Here is a 20,841-nt window from a genome sequence, read left to right on the forward strand (position 1 = left end):
ATTTAATACTTCTCCTCAACTGTAATGATTTTCATTAATCAGACAATAAAGATATTTACATTTTACCATAGATACCTTTATTTAAAAATGACACAATGGAAAGCTGGGGAGTTGCCCAACATATCAAATTTGGGAGGAGATAAAAAAGGATGCATTTTATTAACACAGTTGCAAAGATCTTATCTTTTTCCAGATTTCATGGAACACTAAAAATATAAAAACCGGAAATCTGGGATCAGGCCTTCTTTTCCATTAGGCTAATTTTAAATGGGATTTTATCATCTATTGTTAAAATGTCTTGTGGTGAAGTTTGGCAATATTGAGCTCTTGTCTCAATGGGAAACACTACTCAACATTAGTTCCCATAAATGTGACAGTGGAACCTGTGTTATCGACTTCAGTTGCCCTCTGAGAACTTTTCTACCAGAAACTGGCATGTGTTTGTTGTGCTACTGCTCGGTGGGTCATGTACTTGTTCGTTTGAACCTCTGTTTGATGGTCTTAAATGTACAATGATACTGGGCTGTTTCCTTAACTCAATCTCCGCACCTGGTTCGAGCACTTCAGTATGCTGGTCATCCTTCTGAACTGCGTGACGCTTGGGATGTTTCAGCCTTGTGAAGATGTGAAGTGTGAGTCTGAACGGTGCACCATACTGGAGGTAAGAGAACCTCTTACAACCTCTTCACACATCAAACCATTGTATTTTATTTGTATTTTGATTTAATAAATAAATATTACAATATCTTGCAGGATTCCTACATGTCCCATCACAAGTATGCCATTTTATTTTTATTTTTATTTTGACTAGATGAAGGGAGTCTGCCCTATACAAAGTGATATTAATTTATAGGGTATGCACCTAAGATGAATTAGTCAAAAGGTGCCATAACACACAAATTATCATCTCTTACATTTTGAATGTGGTCATAGTTTGTGTAACAACCGTCCATTCTCATCAGCTCCCTCTGCATGCTCCTGTGGTGTTTCCTACATTAAATTGGACCAAGTGAACAATGTTTTTAGGTTTTCTGTCTGCACATTCCAGGTATTTAACTTGTTTGTATAATGTTTGACATCCTTGAGTTTTAACATTCCAACAGATACACCAGAAAAAACACAACCAATTAATAATGCTATAATTGAGATGGGAGTAAGTTTCGACCTCACGCCCTCTTGCCACTGGCAATACTACTCTGGGCATTTGATCTGGCAAACATGATGGTTTGGGGCAGTGGGACACAGTTTTAAATTCAAAAAGTAGCCCCATTCTATGCTCCACAAGAGTGCCTGATGGAAATTTACCCCATGGTGTTACTGACTTCAGATGTCGTCAGAAGTTCACAATGAGAAGTTGAGGATCAAACACCACCCCATTAATACATAAAATATTTGTCAACTCCAGCTGCTGAAACGGAGAGGTAGGTTAAAAAAAGTATAGTAGAGAAATTTGTCTTAGGTGGCATCTTGAATAACGAATATGTTTTGGGGGGCCCCTAGATATGCATTTTCCTAATGCACAAATTGTGCTACCCATTCTTATACGCCCTGCCATGGTGTGAAGAGACCAAGAGAATATTACGCAATATCGAGGAAACCAAGAGAATGTGTCTTCTTTCTCTCACAGTAGGGAAGGAACCAGGATTATTTTAAGAAATGAGGACTTTAATTCCCACAAAGCGATGACACATAGTGTTGATTATAGATTAAAAGGGAAGAATCCCTCACTGCTGCTCCTTTTTGTATCTATCAGAGAATGCATAGTGAGCTCAACTTACACCAAGGGCCATATTACACAAAGGGCCCCGGGGGCACAACGGGCATATGCACCCACTTTGCGCACCCGGGACACTTTGTTATCACAGAAGGGGCCGTAGACACTAGTGTGGCCCCTTCTGGAATACTAAAAGCGTGGCACACATACAGTGCCGGCGCTTTCTCAAGAGGGCGTTCCCTCATTTGCATGGGGGTGTGGCCCCATGCAAATGTGGGCATCCCTTTGCCTCTGCGCCTGCACTGTATTATAGATGTGGGGGCAGGGGTAAATTAAGTGTCAGGGGGGCACTGACAGTGCACCACCTAATGCCAGCCCTCTGGAGGAGGTAAAGGACATCCATCCGCAGTTGGGTGCAGTCACTCACTGCACCCACCTGCAATGGGATCTCGGCCGTTTTCGGCCGTTACCGACCGGTATTTGGCTTTTGAGATGTAGGTGGGTCGTTATTTACAGAATCGGTATATTTGCCGATTCGGTAAATTTACCACTTTGGTATTTTACCGATTCGGTAAATATACCGATTCTGTAAATCCATATGTAGCTGACACTCCTAAGATTGCCACAGGCCCTTAAGAGTCGGTATTTTACCACACAATCCTATTGTGTGGTAAAATACCGAATTCAGGTGTGCATGCACATCTGTGCATGCACACCTGTGCAATGTGACACACAGACATGCCCTTAGGGCATGTATGTGTGCCACATGTCACACAAGCCTGTACTTGGGGTGCCAGAGGGTGTCAAAGTGACACCCCCTGCACCCTTGCAGGATTCGGTATTTACCGATTCTGTAAATACCGAATCTGTATTTCCCATTGATTCCTAAGGGCTTCAAGGCCCATAGGAATCAATGTGAAATACCGATTCGGTATTTACAGAATCGGTAAATACCGAATCTTACCGAATCGGTAATTGGAAAATAAGATTTACCTACATATGCCTCCTTCCTATTTACCGACTCTTAAATACCGAATCGGTATGATTCGGTATTTAAGAGTCGGTAAATAGGAATTACCTACATCTGGCCCTGAGTGGCTGCAGCAAAGCCACTCTGTTTTTTCACCTGCATATGCAGCCATAAGACAATGCGAGTTCAGAGCTGCCCTGGGAGCAGAGTATTTTATGTAATAGGGCGCACTTTCCTTGTTTGCACTCGACGCACCTGTTTTAAGGTGTGCCTGGTGCAAACAGGGAAAGTGTGCCCTATACATAATAGGGCCCCAGGCCCCTTTTGCAGTGGTTACCAATCAAAAGCAAATCAGAATGCAGGTTTGTCTTATGCCATTCCGGCCAGTTTACAAAAAGCAAAATGGCCTGTTCTATAATAAGGATAATAAAGATCAAATTGTGTTTCTGGTGACAGACCTGAGCTAATGTTTAGATTTATTCACTTCTTTTGCAATGCTTTATCAAATGTGGCTGGTGAAGAACTCTCCTTGCTACTCAATTACAATGCCTATTACAAAGCCAGTGGCCATTTGGGTGAGTATTTTCTGGGTAAGAGGATCAGTGCTAAATAAATATCAAGAAACACAATTGATCACTTAACCCCACAGCCTTCACATGCCTTATTTCTAGCTCCTACCTTTTCTCAAGTAATACTGAAGTTTTGGACAGAAATGCAGTAATTACTTTTAATGACAATCATTTGCTCTGGACACTTGATTCCATGAATGCTTAACGTGCAAATACAGACAAGGATCAACCATATACAAATTATTCTTTTCTCCAACGCAAAAAGTGCAATCCATTCTACTACCAAGCAAAGTATCTTCTGAATAGGAACAAAGGCAGCCCAAGACATGTTTATGCATTGTTGATTAAAGGGCTGATTGAATAACTCTGACCCAGCTAAATACTGGCCACACTTCTGCTAGGCCATGTTTCATCTGAAGCTGGCACAGGTAAACCCTGATATGGGTCAAAGTTTCAGTGTCGATATAACATGGCTACAGAGCACCGGTGTTTTTTTATAAAAAGACAAGGGAACCCAATGGGTGCCTAAGGACCCTGGGTGTCAATTATTTAAACAAACAATGGTCCTTAGCATGAAAATGTAAAGTCAAATGATGATATAGACCAAGATGGGTGCTATATAAGTCCTATGTCCAGCCAGACAAAGCGCCCGGGACCAGAAAATCCCAGGTTGATATGAAGTTCTGCGACATCAACTTAACCCATAACACAAATTGGACCACCGGCAGATGAAACGTGCCGTGACCATCTCAAAAATTAGCGTCGCATGGGCTCGTCACTTTCTTTCGACACCATCCTCGCAACCAACCCAACCGTATGGCATTTTGGTGTATACCAGGCAATCCTTATTTGCTTAGTCCTGATGATGATCCCTTTTATCTAAAGAGCTTGGGATCGAAACGTCGACAATATAAAATAGTACCACAGTGTCTAATATGTATAATTATTGTGGCCACTATTTGGTTTAGCTTGTCACATTATATGTTTGACACAAGCTACCACAGCTCCAGTTTTTGCCTGTATTTTGGTTGTTTTGTTACTTTTGTTCCAAATTGTGTTCTTTGTTCTCTGTACCGGGTGCAGGATTGCGTCCCGCTTCATTGTTGTTTGCATATTATAAGTCACCTTTAAATACATTGATACATTAACATTCCATGTCCGGCTGGACATAGGACTTATATAGCACCCATCTTGGTCTATATCATCATTTGAGTTTACATTTTCATGCTAAGGATCATTGTTTGTTTAAATTACAGAGCACCAGTGGTCAGAATCTCCAAGAAGTTTCCATGGTCAGTTGTTGCCACAGGACAACTCCTGCAGCTGGGATTAGACTAGCATGGCGGGCTCACTGAATATGAACCTGAGAATATCGATGGGACTCAATATCGAAGAACAAAAATATTGATGAATATATTAACAGTTACGTCTAGATTTTCTGCACCTAACTACACATATATGTACCTACACAGTACATATATCTTCAACGTACGTAGATATGGCGTTAGGAACAGTAAATCTATGCTTTTCCGCCTACAGTTACCTTTTCGTATTTTGTCCTGCGATACTCTTTCACCGTGACATTCTGCGGATCGATGTTCAGTAGTACAATCACCAGGCATCAAAGGTGGTCCCCTGAGTGTCCCACATTCTAAGGACACACATCTCATCAAACACTTTTGCTGTCATTGTGTGTGGCAGCAGCACAAAAAGGGAACGTACTATCCATACTTTTTCCGAATTGCAACCGTGCAACTGAAGTTCAGGGATTAAGATCAGTTTGCAACTTGCAACTGTGTATCTTGGCACCCATATTGAGAAGAGTGATAGTTTAAAAGGTTATGGAATCAGGGCAACATCACCAGCTACAATTCAAACCATTACCCTAAGGACTAGGAAAGAGAGTATACATGTCTCTCTTTGACTGGAAAATGAGTATACAGCCTATGCCAGTCTAAAATCGTCTAAGATTGGCAGGAGTCAAAGACATGAAAGCTCCATGCAGTAAAGGACTAGAAATATATCCTGCACATCCTAGATTTGCTTGCAAATCAGTTGATTCAGTTCTGTATGCGTCGGCTGAAAGGTTCTCATGGCGTTTGGGATGCTCACTCGCTTGTGATACACTCCTCAAAGGCAATCGTCAACAGTATCTTCATCATACCTCCTGGTCAGTGGTCAGCTAAGCTACACACTCGACAGTACAGCTTCCTCTTCTCCCAGAGCAGGCCACACCAGATCACCTTCCTCCACAGACCAAGGATTGTTTTCAGCAATGGGAATAAACCACAACTCTCACAGTCATGTTCCTTTTCAGATATCTGCAGTGCATGTGCAGCACTGCAGGTTAAGAGAAATACAAGGAACTGGCACTAAGGGCCTGATTACGAGTGGGTCATTAATTTAATTTTCAAACCCAGTGTAAACCCCTGTTTCAGTTGTGGTTGGAATTTCAAGCTGAATGTTTAACACATTAGATAATTATCAAATGCATTAAATACCTCAAATGTCTTCACATTTCGGCTGATCAAACCTACCGAAATTTAACAGGGGAAAAGCATATTGTGTTTACTGTTTTAAGTGGATTTTGGTGCGTTAACCCCTTAGCTGCGGCGGCTATTCCGCCGCAGCGCTAAGGGAGAGGCGGGGCCGCGTGGCGCTCCCGTACTCGTGATGGAACCGCTCCGTCACGGCCCACGGGTGAGCTGTGCTTGTGACGGAACGGTTGTGGCCCGACCCGGCCCGCTCTTCAGAACGCTCAGCGCAGGTGCGGAATTCACGCCACGCAGGCGCGGCGAGCGGGCCGTGACGGAACCATTCCGTCACCAGCACAGCCCACCCGAGGCTCATGACGGAACGGTTCCGTCACGAGCACGCAACGGGTTAAACACCAAAATCTGCATCTTATTCCCCCAAAACTCATACTAGATGCTATTATTACACTGAAAAAAGAGTCCCCCGTGGTATCATTATTTATAAGGTGCGATAAATAGCACATAATCAGGCACTAAGTGAGGTTCACTTTCATTTCAGGAGTTATTAGCAGCAAAATCAGGACCAATAAAATGAGTGTCAGACATTCAAACCCCATTCCTCTTGCAGCCCAGAGGAGGATACAACTTTTTGGGATTTCTTCAGAAAACAGGAGAAAACATAAGCACTAATGAGTCATACCAATTTGCACTCCAAAGCAGACGCTGTGCGCTTCCTGACTCATCTTTCTGTGATTGCCAAATAGGTCTTAATTAGGGTTGTGCGAAGCTGCAAATACCCAGCGTCCCAAATCTGCATACTTTAGTACAACTAGTGATAGTATGCAAAATGCATAGCATTGCTTAGTTTTAGAAAAGCACTGTTCGGAGCAGCATAGGGAAATGATGGTTCTGGTGCTGCCTAGCAGCTAGTTACCCAATCCTGATCTTTGTGACCCCTGAGAGACGCAGATTCAACTGCCCATCCAGAACTGTACAATATGGTTTGTGCCCTGTGGAGGTTGCCAGCCGAGGAAGTCTTAACACTGGTTACCCCACCCCCAGATATTATCTTAATTTGGTCACCAAATTGATGACTGGCACCACCCTCCCCAGAATTCCCCAGTTGCCCTGTCCTTTCTGGCACTTACCAGTGGGGTACTACCCAAGGACATCATGAAGCAGGAAATTAAGGATGGAGAGACCAAAAACAGGAAACTGTGGTTGAGAAGGGCAGAGGCTGGTAAATGTTTACCAATGTCCCAGCCACATTTTGTTGCTTCAAACAAACAAAAAGAGGAAATGAAGAAAGAAATGTATACTCTTCAGCACGACATATGTCGGTAACCAGTAAGAGCTGTGGTCAGTTCCGGGGCGCTTTTCACTATGCCATATATAGTTAAAGGAAAGTCACTAAACTCTACATACTTTGCACGGGCTGTAATTCCTCAGTTTATTTTAACTACATAATCATAGTTAAAAGTTTGCAGAGCCATATTCTCAATGACGGAAAAGAGACAATGAAATTGATAGCACAGCAGGTGCTTTTGAGGCCAGCCGGTCTCTGCATGAAGGGACAACTGGTTACTTAGCAAGTCTAGAAGAAGAACTACCAGAATAAGAAGAAAAAAACACTATTTTGGTCACTTCTTTGTTCTGTGTAGTGCTCAGTAGTGGCTTTTGCTGACTGTGGCTTCCCTAGACTTGCCTAGACAGGCTACACGGCACTGCAACAGGAATATGCCAGAGAATGTCAAGTCCATAATGCAATATGCACTTTAGCCGCCATTTTGTTCAAAATCTGTCATGTCCTTCTGAAGGACCCCACCGACTATGCAAATGAAGAGAACATGCACTACTACATGGAACTAAACAAAAGCTAGCCCAAGGTTGCATTAGGGGAGTAAACAGATCCATTTAGGTGAAGGAAAGAGATGACTGAGATGTTTTGTAAACTAATTCCTCAGGGTACAGGGAAAAGAGCCTGTGCTCATCTGTAAAATATTGATTGACTTCAAACACGAGTCACCTCAAAGCACTGTGACAGACAGTCGCCAGTGGCATAGCTAGAGCTGTTGCCCCTCGGGGTGGTCCCTGAGTTTACCGCCCAGTGACGGCTGATGCCAGTTAGAGCGGGGTGGAGGGGAGTCGACAGATGGCGACAAGGGAAAATAAAATTTAAAAAAAGGAAACCACTTACCTTGCGCTCGCCGAACTTGCTCACCCAGCCACCGCCCCGCCAAAAAGTGTACCGTCGCCCCCTAGCTTCACCACTGACAGCAGCTACCCTCTATTGTGTGTGAGGGTTCACTGTGGGTGTGCAGTACTCCCAGTCCAGCAGGCTCTTGTGATTTGCTGGTGGAACATCACAAAACTAGGAACACCCTCATTGGACTTGTACAGCGTTGTGTGCATGCACCAAACCACAGGGCCAGTCAGGAAGAGGAGAATAACATCAGAATCGCACAAAGGGGGTTGGGAGCACACTGCCTCGCAGTCCCAGCACAGTTCGCCCCTTTGCATCCTGGTCAATGCAGTACACAGTTCAAACGTACTTCAAAATTAGCTGGAGTTTTTCACCAAAGTTGGTGCAGACATTGCTGTATATCTCTAGACACGTGTTTCTGGGTTGAGCACAGAGGTCATACAGGGTTGGGACTTTCCTCTCTATTACAGATTCCATATTTGACAGACAGTTGTACTTATGGAAAGAGAGCAGGACAGGCCTGAGATCGCGAAATTTGGTCCAGTGAGAAATCCAGGATCAGAACTCAAGACACTATGGGGTAAATCTACAATTTGGACACTAGATAACCTATGCCCCCAATGTGCCTCAAGCTACCCCAGCTAGAATTAAATAGGGGATCACAGAAATCATGCTACAAGAGATCTCAGAACCCTATCAGACGTCATCAAACAATAGGATGTTCACGAAATCTGATTGGTGGTGATTGTTGGTGATGCAGCTTTGAGTGAGGACAACTGGATTAGTATTTTTTCATTTTTTTTATGTCCCTTTTCAAGTGGCTGTCAGAAAGACTGAAGTAGCTTTGTGACAACACATCACAAAGTGTAAGGGTTCATCCCAGGTGCTCAGGGCTGCCAAACCCATCAGAAACAATTGGTTTACAGTTCCCATGGGCAGTGGGAGTTAGCATTTTCCTTCTTGTCATTGAAAGACACATAAAATAGTGTGTGATTTCTCTTCCATAATTCAGCATTTCTTGCTCATATCCCAAGACGCTTTCTCATCCGGAGGTGCTGTTCACGTGTTTCTTTCATCAGACAGCTTTATTTGCTTCCTGAAAGGATGTTGTTGATTTATCACTTTAGAAGGCAGTAACACAGCCAGGCCGAGCCAGAACACGCACGTTATGGGATTAATCGCCTAGTCTAGATCATGGCGCTGTCAATAGTTTGAAATAGTGATCATAAAGTATATTATTGAAAGGAATTCTAGGAAGCCAATGACATTGCAAGTTAAACAGTCCACATGAAGTAAAATGCTGTTTCCAGAAGGAAGACTATTGCTCCACTTCCAGTACTTTTTAAGCAGCCCAAAATATAATTACCAGTTACCACCTGAATTTTATAAAAGCAATTAAGATGATATATCAATTTTTTTTTGTTAGGCCTGGCCTCCATAAAAGTTCTGAATTTAGGGCCACGAGTATCAAATTTGGGAATAGCGATTACCTAATTGCGATTTTCTGAGAATCGCAACTAGGTGATTGCTATTTCCAATGTATGAAACTCCATGAGTTTCATATAGCAATTCCTCGTGGGTCGCAAGTCGACCCTCTTCATTAATATTAATGAGGTTGATCGCAATTTGCGACCCCCTCGGAATCTCTAAAATCACTGGGCTGGTGGCCTGCTGGGGTCAGCAGACCACCCTGTCCATAATTGCTTTTAAATAAAGCAATCTTTTTTTAAAAGCAGCCTGTTTTCCTTGAAAGAAAACAGATTGCGTAAAAAAAAAAAGTTTTCTTTTTATTCTTTGAGAACCATTCTCAAAGGGAATGTGAATGTTTTGCGACCGCATTCACGGTCACAAAACATTCATACATACCGTTATGATTCGGTATTTGGAAGGGACCCCCTAAACACGCCCCTTACAAATACCGAGTCTCAAACCCACTTTGCGAGTCGGTAACAGGTTACTGAATCACAAAATAGGGTTTGATACATGTAAAAAGCCTTTTTTGCATTCGCAAACGGACTGGTTTGCGAATGCAAAATTGGTTGATACATGTGGCCTTCAGTGTTCTTGATTGAGGTTCTTTCTTAAGATGCTATAAAATAGCCCAAACCTGCATTCTGCGAAAAAATAGCATTTTGCACCCTCATTAACCAGATCTAGAAATCATCACCATCTTCCTGTTTTGATTTGTGTACCTTGTACAAGTTGATCTGAATGATGCGCCAGACATTCAGACTCAGCTTAATGAAGGTTTAATCACTACCTGTTTCCCAAACAGACTAAACACGAGGAAAGAAAGTTACCAGTCAAGATTTTAGATCGTAGTGGCGTCTATGGGCAGATTTCCTGATAGAGATAATTACATTTTTGCAACTATCAGTGTCATTATGTGTTTTCGTAAATACTGATGTCAAGGAAATGATGAAACAGCATGATACCTGCTGTCTTCCCCTTGTTGGGTTATGCATCCCACACAGAGCACATGCCACAATTTTCTGCTTGCAAATATAAAAGTGCAAACTCCTAGGAGTGGTAGGGGCCACTTTTTAGCTCTAATTCTGTGTTTTTTTATTTATGTGTTTACGGTACAGGCATTCGACGACTTCATCTTTGCGTTCTTTGCTGTGGAGATGGTGATCAAAATGGTCGCTCTAGGGATCTTTGGACAGAAGTGTTATCTTGGAGACACGTGGAACCGTCTGGATTTTTTCATCGTGATGGCAGGGTGAGTGCCAAGTTTGATAAATTTGCACTTTTTCCAAGGGCCAAAAAATATTTGATTTCCTCCCACCTGCCATAAAATGTCTACTATGAGCTACCTGTGAACTGCTTCAAAAACTCATGGAGTGGGAAGGATTCATTGTCCCTACTCATGCACACATTGTTTAGTTTCAGAGATTTACAGCAAAGGTGAAAAATAATATTGGGCCATATTATCAAGAAAGGGCGAAACATTATCGGCGCTTTTAGAGGTTAACACCAGAACCTGGGCTTCTATGGGAACTCACAAGGGCATATTATCAAGCCCATTATCCCTGCATTAGCAGCAGTGTCCTGCCAATAAAAGTGGCAATAATGTATCGCCCTTTCTTGATAATATGGCCCGTTGTTCTGTAGATGAAGGTTTTCTAGCTAAAGACTGACATCCCTCAAAGGTGTTCAACAATCACCGACATATTTCATTCAGCATGCTTGGATCTCATCTCATGAACATGAAGTCGTGACACGTTTACACCCTCTAACAATGATGAACTACACGCTGTCCTAGAATATCGTGCTGCCTCATTGATGTCTGATACATAAATGGGAATTTGTGAAATGTTGGGCACGTGAAATGCTTTTGCTGTAACTGGAAAGAAAAATGAGCTTAGACTAAATGACATCTCAACTCTGCCAGGTTTGCTATTGAAAAGTGTTCAGGCAATGCGATTACTGCTGACTCCGTTTTTGTATCTATGAATCATGCTTTAGTATGTACTTTAGATGAATCAACATTGCACATTTACTAACAAAACAGGCTGTAAAATTCCAGATTCTAAGTCAGCAAAGTTTTCTCCCGAAAACTGTCCTTTTTTATTTTGCTGTCAGATATTCTAGGGGAAAACAGCAGTAGTCATTTCAGGAGAATTGTAGCCATACTCATTGGCAAAGCCAATAGGTCATGCATTTAAAAGACGAGTACCAACCTATTGACTTTGGCAGTACTTGCTTGCATTGCCGCTCCCATTCACTTCTTTTATTTTTAATTGTTAAATCATTTCTCTGAAATTTGCATTAGCCATGCTGAAACGATAAAACAAAAAAGCCAGCATTGGTGACTGTGGGGTGCAAATCAAGAAGGTTGTTGTTAAATCCTTCAGGACTCAAAGTCCTAAGAAAGACTCTAGACCTTCTTCCCCTGTCGGCTAGGAAAACTCTAGTACACGCCCTTGTCACATCCCCGTTGGTCTACGGCAAAGTCCTATACTTAGGGGTAGCAAAAAAATGCCTGAACAAACTGCAACGCATTCAGAATGCGGCTGCACGTTTGGTCCTTAATCTTCCCAAAAGAGCCTCATCTGCCAGAGCCTTGGACACCCTCCACTGGCTGCCAGTGGAATAAAGGATCTTCTACAAAGCAATGTGCTACTGCCACAGAATTTTGCAGAGAAGAAGTCCTAGCTATCTTCACCCCATGTTAACTCCAAATAACCCCGTTCGCAATTTGAGGTTGACAGGAGCACATTTGGTCAAAGTGCCTAAAGTTCAAAGGGCCAGAATGGGGCATGCTCCTTTGGATATTTGGCAGCCAAAAAGTGGAACTCCTTACCATTCAGCCTGAGAGCCGAGTCGTCTGAGAGCACCTTCCAAAAGGCCTAAAAACCTGGCTTTTTCACCCTTAATCTGAGTCTCTCCTATGTGCATCTGCTTTGGTACATTTCTGGACTCTTCTGGTTTCTCCTTTCTCCTTTCGGGGGACTGGATCCTAGCTCTGGAACACACCGTTGGGTATAACCAGGAGCTCTATAAATGGAATTATTATTATTATTATTAAATTGGCTCTAATCAGAAGAACACCGCAACTTGGACCATCCATTGTCCCTGCTAGCTCTGCCAGTGACAGAACCAACACAACTACTAACGTCACACGCTTACAAGTGGGACTATTCATATTATTCCAGGACCCAAAGTTATAAGTATGGCTTGAGTGGCAGGTATCAATCATTGTTAATGAATATTAAATTAATAAACAGCTGGTGTGCTAATACCTAAATTAAGTAGACAGAGCCACCATGTGGCAGACTGTCACATGCACTGGTGCTGACAATTAAGTGCAGGTGCCAAGTACCGGAAAATATCGGCTCAAATGAAGCCCTGTAGCCTGTGCCTTATGATGCATGTGGATGAATGTGGGGACACAGTGATTATTTTGTATTGGTTTAAAAACCATTCCAAAGCATGTGTGCTCTCGGGATTAAAAAAAAAAAAGTACGATACCTTTATAAAATAGCTGATGGCCATTTCTGAACAGTAAAGTAAAAATAAAAATAAATAAAATGTGAGAGAGCACTAAAAAGAGACGCACACTACAAATGCCAGTCCCTAGAAAATAAATATAAAACAGAAAACGCAGTGTAGATTGGGAAGTGGTGTGAGGGCACCAGAAACCAACAGGCAAGCCGATGTAGAGGGAGAGCACATAAAGAGAGTGCTATTGGTGGGGATGTTAGGGAGGAATGAATGAAATAAATGAACTTCCATAGAGTACCATTAAAAATTAATAAAAGATTCCCCTCAAGGCAGAAATATGCAACTTATTCAATAATATTCAGTGGAAGGACGATATTCTCCAAGGCCAGGACAAACACAAAAGAGAGAGCCAATTGAACAAGGAGTTGGAACCTGATCCAGATAGGAAAACTATCCAATCACGATCAAGGGGCTGGCCCAAATCTCATTCTCTATATTACATTGCAGACAACAGGTTTTAACAACATGCAGCTAAAACTGTTTGTAGGCACAATCTAAAATGTGACAATGTGAAAGACCTTTATTAACTTTTTGTATTTTACTGACGTGGCTGATGTGTCAGAAATTTTACCTAGAAATCAGGAGGGCTTTTTTTTTTGGTTTTTAGGTTAAAATATCCCCATTACATTTGGAAGCCTGTCACTGTATTTTAATGACACTTTGGGCTTCTTATCGATGTGAAAAAAGGAATCTAAACGCAGTGCTCATATGATAAAACTCCTACCTTAAATTAGAATTTTTATTTTTCCAAAAATGAGTTGTGGTGGTGCAGGAATTTTACTTTTCACTGTCAAAGTAAAATTTTGTAAATTGGTTGCCTTGGTGAAGTACATAGAATCCAGGCAGCCCCCTCTTTGGATTTTCCCAAGGAGGCAGATATGTCTAGGCCCAGGTGAAACGTCTATTATGGTGGCATATTCTCATGTACTTACGCATTGCACAAAATTCCCAAGATTTCGCAGTTACGCCACATCATGCAATTACTCATTGTTCATGGCAAAACATTTGCTCAAAGGCACAAGAACAATGCAAACAGCCACAACGTAACTACTATTTGCAGCGCCTGTGTTTTTTGCGCTTGTTTTGAGCACAACATGAGTGCTCGGGTTCATTATGGACACGAGGATGCATTTCATTTTAGAATATATAGCACCGAATTTCATTTAAGCATTTCATATAATGACAGATCATTTTACAATATTTTGCTAAAATTCAACATAATAAGCCAAACCCAAATTACACAGTCTTTCGCATATTGCTACATACTTGTTAAGCAGCATAGATTATAACACATTGTGGGGTGATCTTGAGGCAGCTTTTGAAAAAGACACCCATCAGGAAGAATATTTAAATATGTAACATAAATACTGAAGCATGTCTGCAGATTTCAGGGCTCTCTGGTGGCCCATACTTTAAAATAGCCAACAGGATATGCTAAATGAAGAACGATACCTTTTTAAAAAAGATTCTGTGTTGAAATCTTGGAACACAGGTGACTCGAGATTTGGTTGGCAGTCAGCTAACACAATTGTGAGCAACGGGTGTGTTCTTCTCTGCAAAATGAGGGCGAGTAACACAGCAATATTTATTATTACTTTTCTACAGAATGAAATATACAATCCATCACAGGTTTGAATATCCCTATAATATGCCAATCTGTGCACTATCACTTCATGCAGTTTTGAATTCAATCTTCTTGCCATGATTGGACCAGCAGAAGAGTTTCTGGAAACCTAAATCTGTTACCTTAAAATCCATTGAACCGAACCCCAGTTGGAGCTGGAAGTGTGGGCAAGTCATGTTGGCTCCATAACAAGTAGTGCAGTAAACTTCCTCACTGGGCACGAGGGTCAAAGAAAAACCAAGATGCCATTCTGATAGTGAAATGTGGTATTGTCATGCTCCTTATTTGTCTACAGAGTCCAAGAAAACTGGATCTCTGTGACTCCTCTGTGCACCTTAATATATACAAAAGACTGCAACCCTTTCAAAAGTGTTTCTGGAAGCCCACTTGCCGGGCCAGTTGATAAGTGTTAAGCCTTCTTCAGATTATTCATAACACAGGCCCTTGGAGATCTTCTTCAAGCCGGTTCAAAGCAAAGTTCCAGTCTTTGTCCTCTCCTTAGCAGAAACAGCAACTGCAGGCCAACCCCACATAGCACACTGCAAATGGGCAGAACTCCTCCTCACAGCTATTCAGCTCTTCTCCTTGGCAAAGGTTCCTCTTGAGCCGAGAAGTAATCTAAAGTTCTGGGGTTTAAGGTCTACTACTTATACCCCATTTGTCTTTGTTTTCTTTGTGCAACGGTCTCTGAGCCCAGTCCAAACCAGTTCTGTCCTCACTAGTGCAGTATGGCCACAGGGGGTTGAGACCGCATTGTGCAAGGGAGACAGGCCCTATTCAGGTGCAAGGAAAACTCCTCCCACTATTCTAAATGCAGCCAAGGTCTATTCAGCTCAGCTCTGAGTCTCCAGGAAGCGCCAGGCATATCTCAACCCCTCCAGTGGCTGTCTACAGTGAATGCACATCCCCAGCCCCTGTCACTCCAAAACCAGACAGTCAATACACAAGCAGGCAGAGGCACACAGAATGGTTAAACAAGAAAATGCATACTTTAAGTGGCATTTCCAACACACAATTTGAAAATCATCTTTACTAAAAGATGTATTAGATTTTGAGTTCAGAGAGCCTAAACATTATTTCTCTATCTTGTTCCAATGGGACGTTATACTTGTAAAGTATTACCAAACATGCCCCAGTCTATCCTATGGGGCAAGACAGCCATTCAATAGTGAAAAATGAAATTGGCTGTATTTCACTATCAGGACATGCCACACACATCAGTACATGCTCTACCTTTCACATACAGTGCATCCTGCCGAGGGGGGTACCTTGGGCTTACCATAGGGGTGTCTTACATGTAAGAAAAGGGAGGTTTGGGCCTGGCAAGTGGTGCTCTTGCCAAGTCGACATGGCAGTTAACAAACTATGCACATACACTGCAGTGACTGGACTGAGATAACTTTTCAGGGCTACTCATGTGGGTGGCACAATCAGTCCTGCAAGCCCACTAGTAGCATTTTATTTACAGGCCCTGTCGCACTCAGTGCCCTTTAATAGGGGCTTACCAGTAAATTAAATATGCCAATCAGGGAGAACCAATTGCAAACACAATTTGCACAAGGAGCACTTGCACTTTCACACTGATCAGTAGTGGCAAAGTGTCCAAAGCATCTAAGCCAGCAAAAACGAAATCCAGCACAGCATCAAAAATACAGGAGCTAGTGGCAAAAAGTCAGGGGAAACCAGGCCAAAGATGCCAAGTCTATCAACTTACATTTAATTTAATTAAATTAAGACATTACCATCATAGGCTGCTTTAACATATTACGTCACCACACATTAAGATCACATGACAGGTATAGTGATTTTAATCCAGGGATTAGAGCACACGTGTTTTGGAATAACTTGAAGTGCGACGTGACACCCAGTAACCGTTATCATTCTGTTGAATAATTTTAGCACATATTGGAAGAATTCCAGTCTAAGTTTTAAGCCAGATATAGCATTGAAACTGTAAGTCTAACACTGGTGAATGATCGTCACTAAATACTGGACGAGGAGAAACATTTTGCTCCCCATGACCCTTCATCCATGGCTGCCCCTAGTGATCTCAGTTACTTGTTACTAGAGCCACATAGGGTTCCAGGATCAAATCATGATCTGGCTTCTTCTTGACCAATCATTAGTAACTGGTTATGACTGGTGAATACATGTCAGCCAGGGCACTGATGTCAAAACACAGGAACAGGCAGTATGCTTAAACTCTGAAAGCAAACACATACAGAATAGTTGAAGCTGAGGGTTGCAAATAGTAATCCCAAAAGGAGTACCCTCCAATTTGGACAAGCCATGGTGAGGCTTTAAATCACCTAGGACATAAAAGTGCTTTTTAGAAATAGTCTATGATGTGGAATTCTCCTGTGCTTCCCAGAATGGTCTGAGAGATATGATTCCACTTGAAGTTATATGTTACCCCAAGGGGTTGACTCTATGACAGATCTTTGGTAGTACATACCTGTCTCTTTATCTATCTGAATATTATTTTCTCTTCATGCTGGTACATGTTGGTAAAAAAAGTCATCAGTCCACTACAGAAACTTTTTAAACTTTGAAGGTGGAGAAAACTTTGCATGTGCCTAATGTGTTTCTACATAGTTGTAGACTCTGCAAGACCTGAGAAAATGAGGTGTTACACGTGAGAACTTGCACATGTTCTTCCATTAAAGAAGTATACAGCAGACAGCATGGAGTTGCACCAATCACTAACAATAATGCCCCAGCAGACATTTTAATGCTACTCGTGCATTATTTCTTCCTTTTGGGTCAGTGACATCTGATGAGGTTTCAAAGTTGGATAAACCCATGCATTTACCAAGGGAGTGCAAGCATAATTATCGCATTTATGCAGCATGTGATAAACGGGTAGTAAAAGCTCACAGAGATAAACTGCAGCACAGGCTTCAATTCACGGCACCCCTCCCGCAGTTCCTACCCAACCTTTTCACAGCTTGTCAAGGAGAGGGAGGGCTTGACTGGCCATAGGAGGCACTGGGTGTTTCCCCAGAAGACCGCCATGGTGGGCGCCGGTTTTGGGCCCCGGGGGCTGTTTTTGCAGCACAGCAGCAATATCGACCCCCTGCAAATAAATCGTCCGAAACCGGCCCAGGTAAACAGCTTGACCATATACATTCCTTCTACCCCACCCCCCTGGGCCGGGCACGGCTGGATTTGAATCCCAGTCAGTCCATGGGGGAAGAGGGCGTCAGTGAGGTTTGCTCACTTCACATCACCTTGTGACAAGCTGTGAATGGGTAGGGTGTTATAGTGCAGTGTTTGATTGCAGATTGAAATGCCCTGAACTAAATTTACTTCTTTGCTAGGAGGGGGACGTCAATAGTGTTGCACTCTAGCACCCTGATTACAAGTATAGGTGTAATTTATTGTACATGATAAATAATAACACCACCTAGTACATTATTTATCAAGTTCAATAAATACTACCTATTTCGCTTTGTGGGGGAAAACATGCAGATTTTGGTGTTGACTGCACCAAAGTCTGCATGATGCAGGAAATACTGTATGGTTTTCCCTCTTTACATTTTGGCAGGTTTGCCTTGCCCTAATTTAGTGAAGGTTGCGTTATTTAGTGCACCCTATACTTATTATTGTATTAGTTAATTACATAACAATTCATAATTCCAAGCCGTGTGTTAGCAGAATTATCCACCCAACTTATAATCAGTCCCTATGTCTTTGCCAGGCTGATGACCTCACATGCCTCAGGGCAGTGGAATTGTTAGCCCAGTAAATATCGATTGAAGACAACCTGCAACATCTTTTCACATGCATTAAAGCATGTAAAGTGCTGGGAATGTAACTTGGGGTGAGTGTTTTTTGCTTCTTTGTAAATTTTACTTTTAATGCAATCAAATCCCAATATCACATCACAATTATCAAACTTAATAAAAAAAGCTATTTGGATGACAAATTAAAGGGGGAGGAGCCCCAGTGACCTCATCAAGGAGCTGCAGCTGCTTTGGATGTTCTTAGCCAACATGTTCACAGATGTCCTCTAACCCTAAAGTACTGATGCAAGAAGGGGCATAAACCACCAATTGGTGTGTTCTAAGAATTAGCAAGCTAAAACGACCTTGTCAAATGTCTGACAGACTCACAGCTCACACCAGCATTGCTTGGTATAAAAAACAGAACTAACACCGGTACTACTGTGTATAAATCCTCAAAGTCAGATCCCTGACCCACTCTCAACTATGCAGAGTTTCCATGAAAGAAAAAGTAAAGCTTCTCCTTTAGATGCACTTATCACATATGATATGGTTCTCAAGTTTTTTGGTGTTATGCCAAGCATTTAAGTGGGTGAACGGTGTATCGTTCAGGGTATAGATTCACAACATACTTCAAAAAGGTTATGCAAAATTAGGTGGCCTCCCTGACCAAACACAGAAAAGGAAGTTTCATGGGTAGTGAATTTGTGATATGAATGGCAGGAAAATGTTTAAGACCTGGCTGGAGTGTCACTGAGATTCAATCACACATTAGGGTCACTGTAGGTTCCACTTTTTATTACCCGAGAGCTTCGTATCCACAAAGGACTAACATGTTACTTTGTAGTGGTTATGAATTTTTATTTTTCAAAAGTAGCTCTAAGCAAATGATATTAAGGCAGTAAATGTAACAGTTTCGAACAGTATTTTTTTTTCCTGATCTGGGAAATACTGACATTCATTCTGTTGCCCAAGTTGGTAATGCAATTGCCATTGCTGGTAATATCACCTGCGGCATTAGCCAAACAGTGGATTTTTTGGCCGTTATATAGTTTTATAATACATGGGATTCTGCAATCCTTGTATATTCCCCTGTCTCAGATTTCTTTATAATCTGGGACTTGTGATGCACACAGTCGGATGTATGACGTTACAACGCATACTTTTACTCCGCGTACCATTACAACGCGGTATTTACAACGAATACCGTTACAACGCATAGCGCTTTGGGGTGCTGGATAGTGGTAAGTATAATTTACTATTCTAACTCCAGTCCCCGTGGACCCTAGGGAAGGTGTTGGATAGTAAATTAAACTTACCTCTTATCCTAGAGCGCCCCCCAGCGCAATGCGTTGTAATGCCATGCGTTGTAATGCCCGCGTTGTAATGGTAGTGCGGAGTAAAAGTTGCGTCGTAACGGGTGTATACCACACAGTCGCCTGTTATAAAGAACAGACGTCAGAACCTGACTATTATGAGTTATTACAGTATAGTTCTGATGTCGCAATGCCTGCTGCCAGAGCCAGCAGCTGAGGTGAAAGGCAGGTAAGGTCAAGAAGCATAACTGAAGCTGCTGTTTAAAGCAACAAAAACAGAACATTGCTTTTCTTTCGTCTGCTCTATTTTTTGCTTAAAATGGCAAGCAGCGTGAACAAGTTTATTTTCTACGCTCCTTAGAGAAAAGTTAGGAAAGCTGATGGTGTAACATGTATTATAAGAGATAAAGTATCTCCTGGCATACATGTTACGGTTATTGCAAGTCACCTCAGAGTTTCATAGCTTTATAAAAGAACTTGGCCTTCGGATTCAATACTATTAATGGTTATCAAACTCCTCGGTGACTTGCAATGTCCTTATAATGTATGGCAGAGGGAACCTAAACCCTTATATAACAAAATAATGATCTCCCCATGCCAAAACTGACCGATCTTGTGTTTGAGTTATAATTTTTTTTACTATGGAACAGTTTTATTACATAACTTGAGTAATCTGTAACTGCATATAAATTCATTCCAATAACTGAGATTCACATAGAAGTCTTCTTTTGTAATATGTTTTGTGTTTGGATGCATATTGACTGACTCTAGTGTACACATGACATTTAAGAATATGTTATATGATAACTTGGGGAGATTGACCATAAAAGCTTTTTTGGATGAGTAAGATGACTAACATCACCATTATTTCTGTGCTTTTAGGGCTTAAATCTCACTTACAAAAGATATCATGAGAGCCATCTGATAGGCAGTTTCCTCCTGTCTTCTTAATGCATAGCATTTTGGCTGTGGCTCTCCCTAACTTTGCACACTGCATAAAATCTGCTTTGTTGTATGAAGGTTGTGCATGACAATTGCCATTGAAAGAATTGTGATAAGGCATGTAAAGAAGAGCCCCGTTAAGACCATGTATGTGTTTATGTCCTGGGTATGGGTAAATTCCATCAAGTCTTCCATATGACTATTTCTATGGTTTAGTCCTGGTTTGGGAAAATCACATCAACATTTTCAAAGGAATTAGTTAATGATATACCTATTGTGGGAGTAACAAAAGCAGAT

At 41.8% G+C, this 20,841-nt stretch overlaps 1 protein-coding gene across 1 annotated transcript in view; it reads left to right on the top strand.

Annotated features, from left to right (window-relative positions):
- Positions 1-554: 554 nt before the first annotated feature.
- The window catches only part of LOC144786174 (voltage-dependent T-type calcium channel subunit alpha-1H-like), a 1,055,750-nt gene continuing 1,035,463 nt past the window's right edge, over positions 555-20,841 (top strand). Inside the window, exons 1-2 of the mRNA XM_078665169.1 lie at positions 555-661; positions 10,519-10,652. Coding sequence (XP_078521295.1) covers positions 569-661; positions 10,519-10,652 — 227 coding nt within the window. The 5' untranslated portion in view covers positions 555-568. The remainder of the gene's footprint in view (positions 662-10,518; positions 10,653-20,841) is intronic.

The sequence above is a fragment of the Lissotriton helveticus genome, chromosome 10 (genome assembly GCF_964261635.1).
Source record: "Lissotriton helveticus chromosome 10, aLisHel1.1, whole genome shotgun sequence".
NCBI lineage: Eukaryota > Metazoa > Chordata > Amphibia > Caudata > Salamandridae > Lissotriton > Lissotriton helveticus.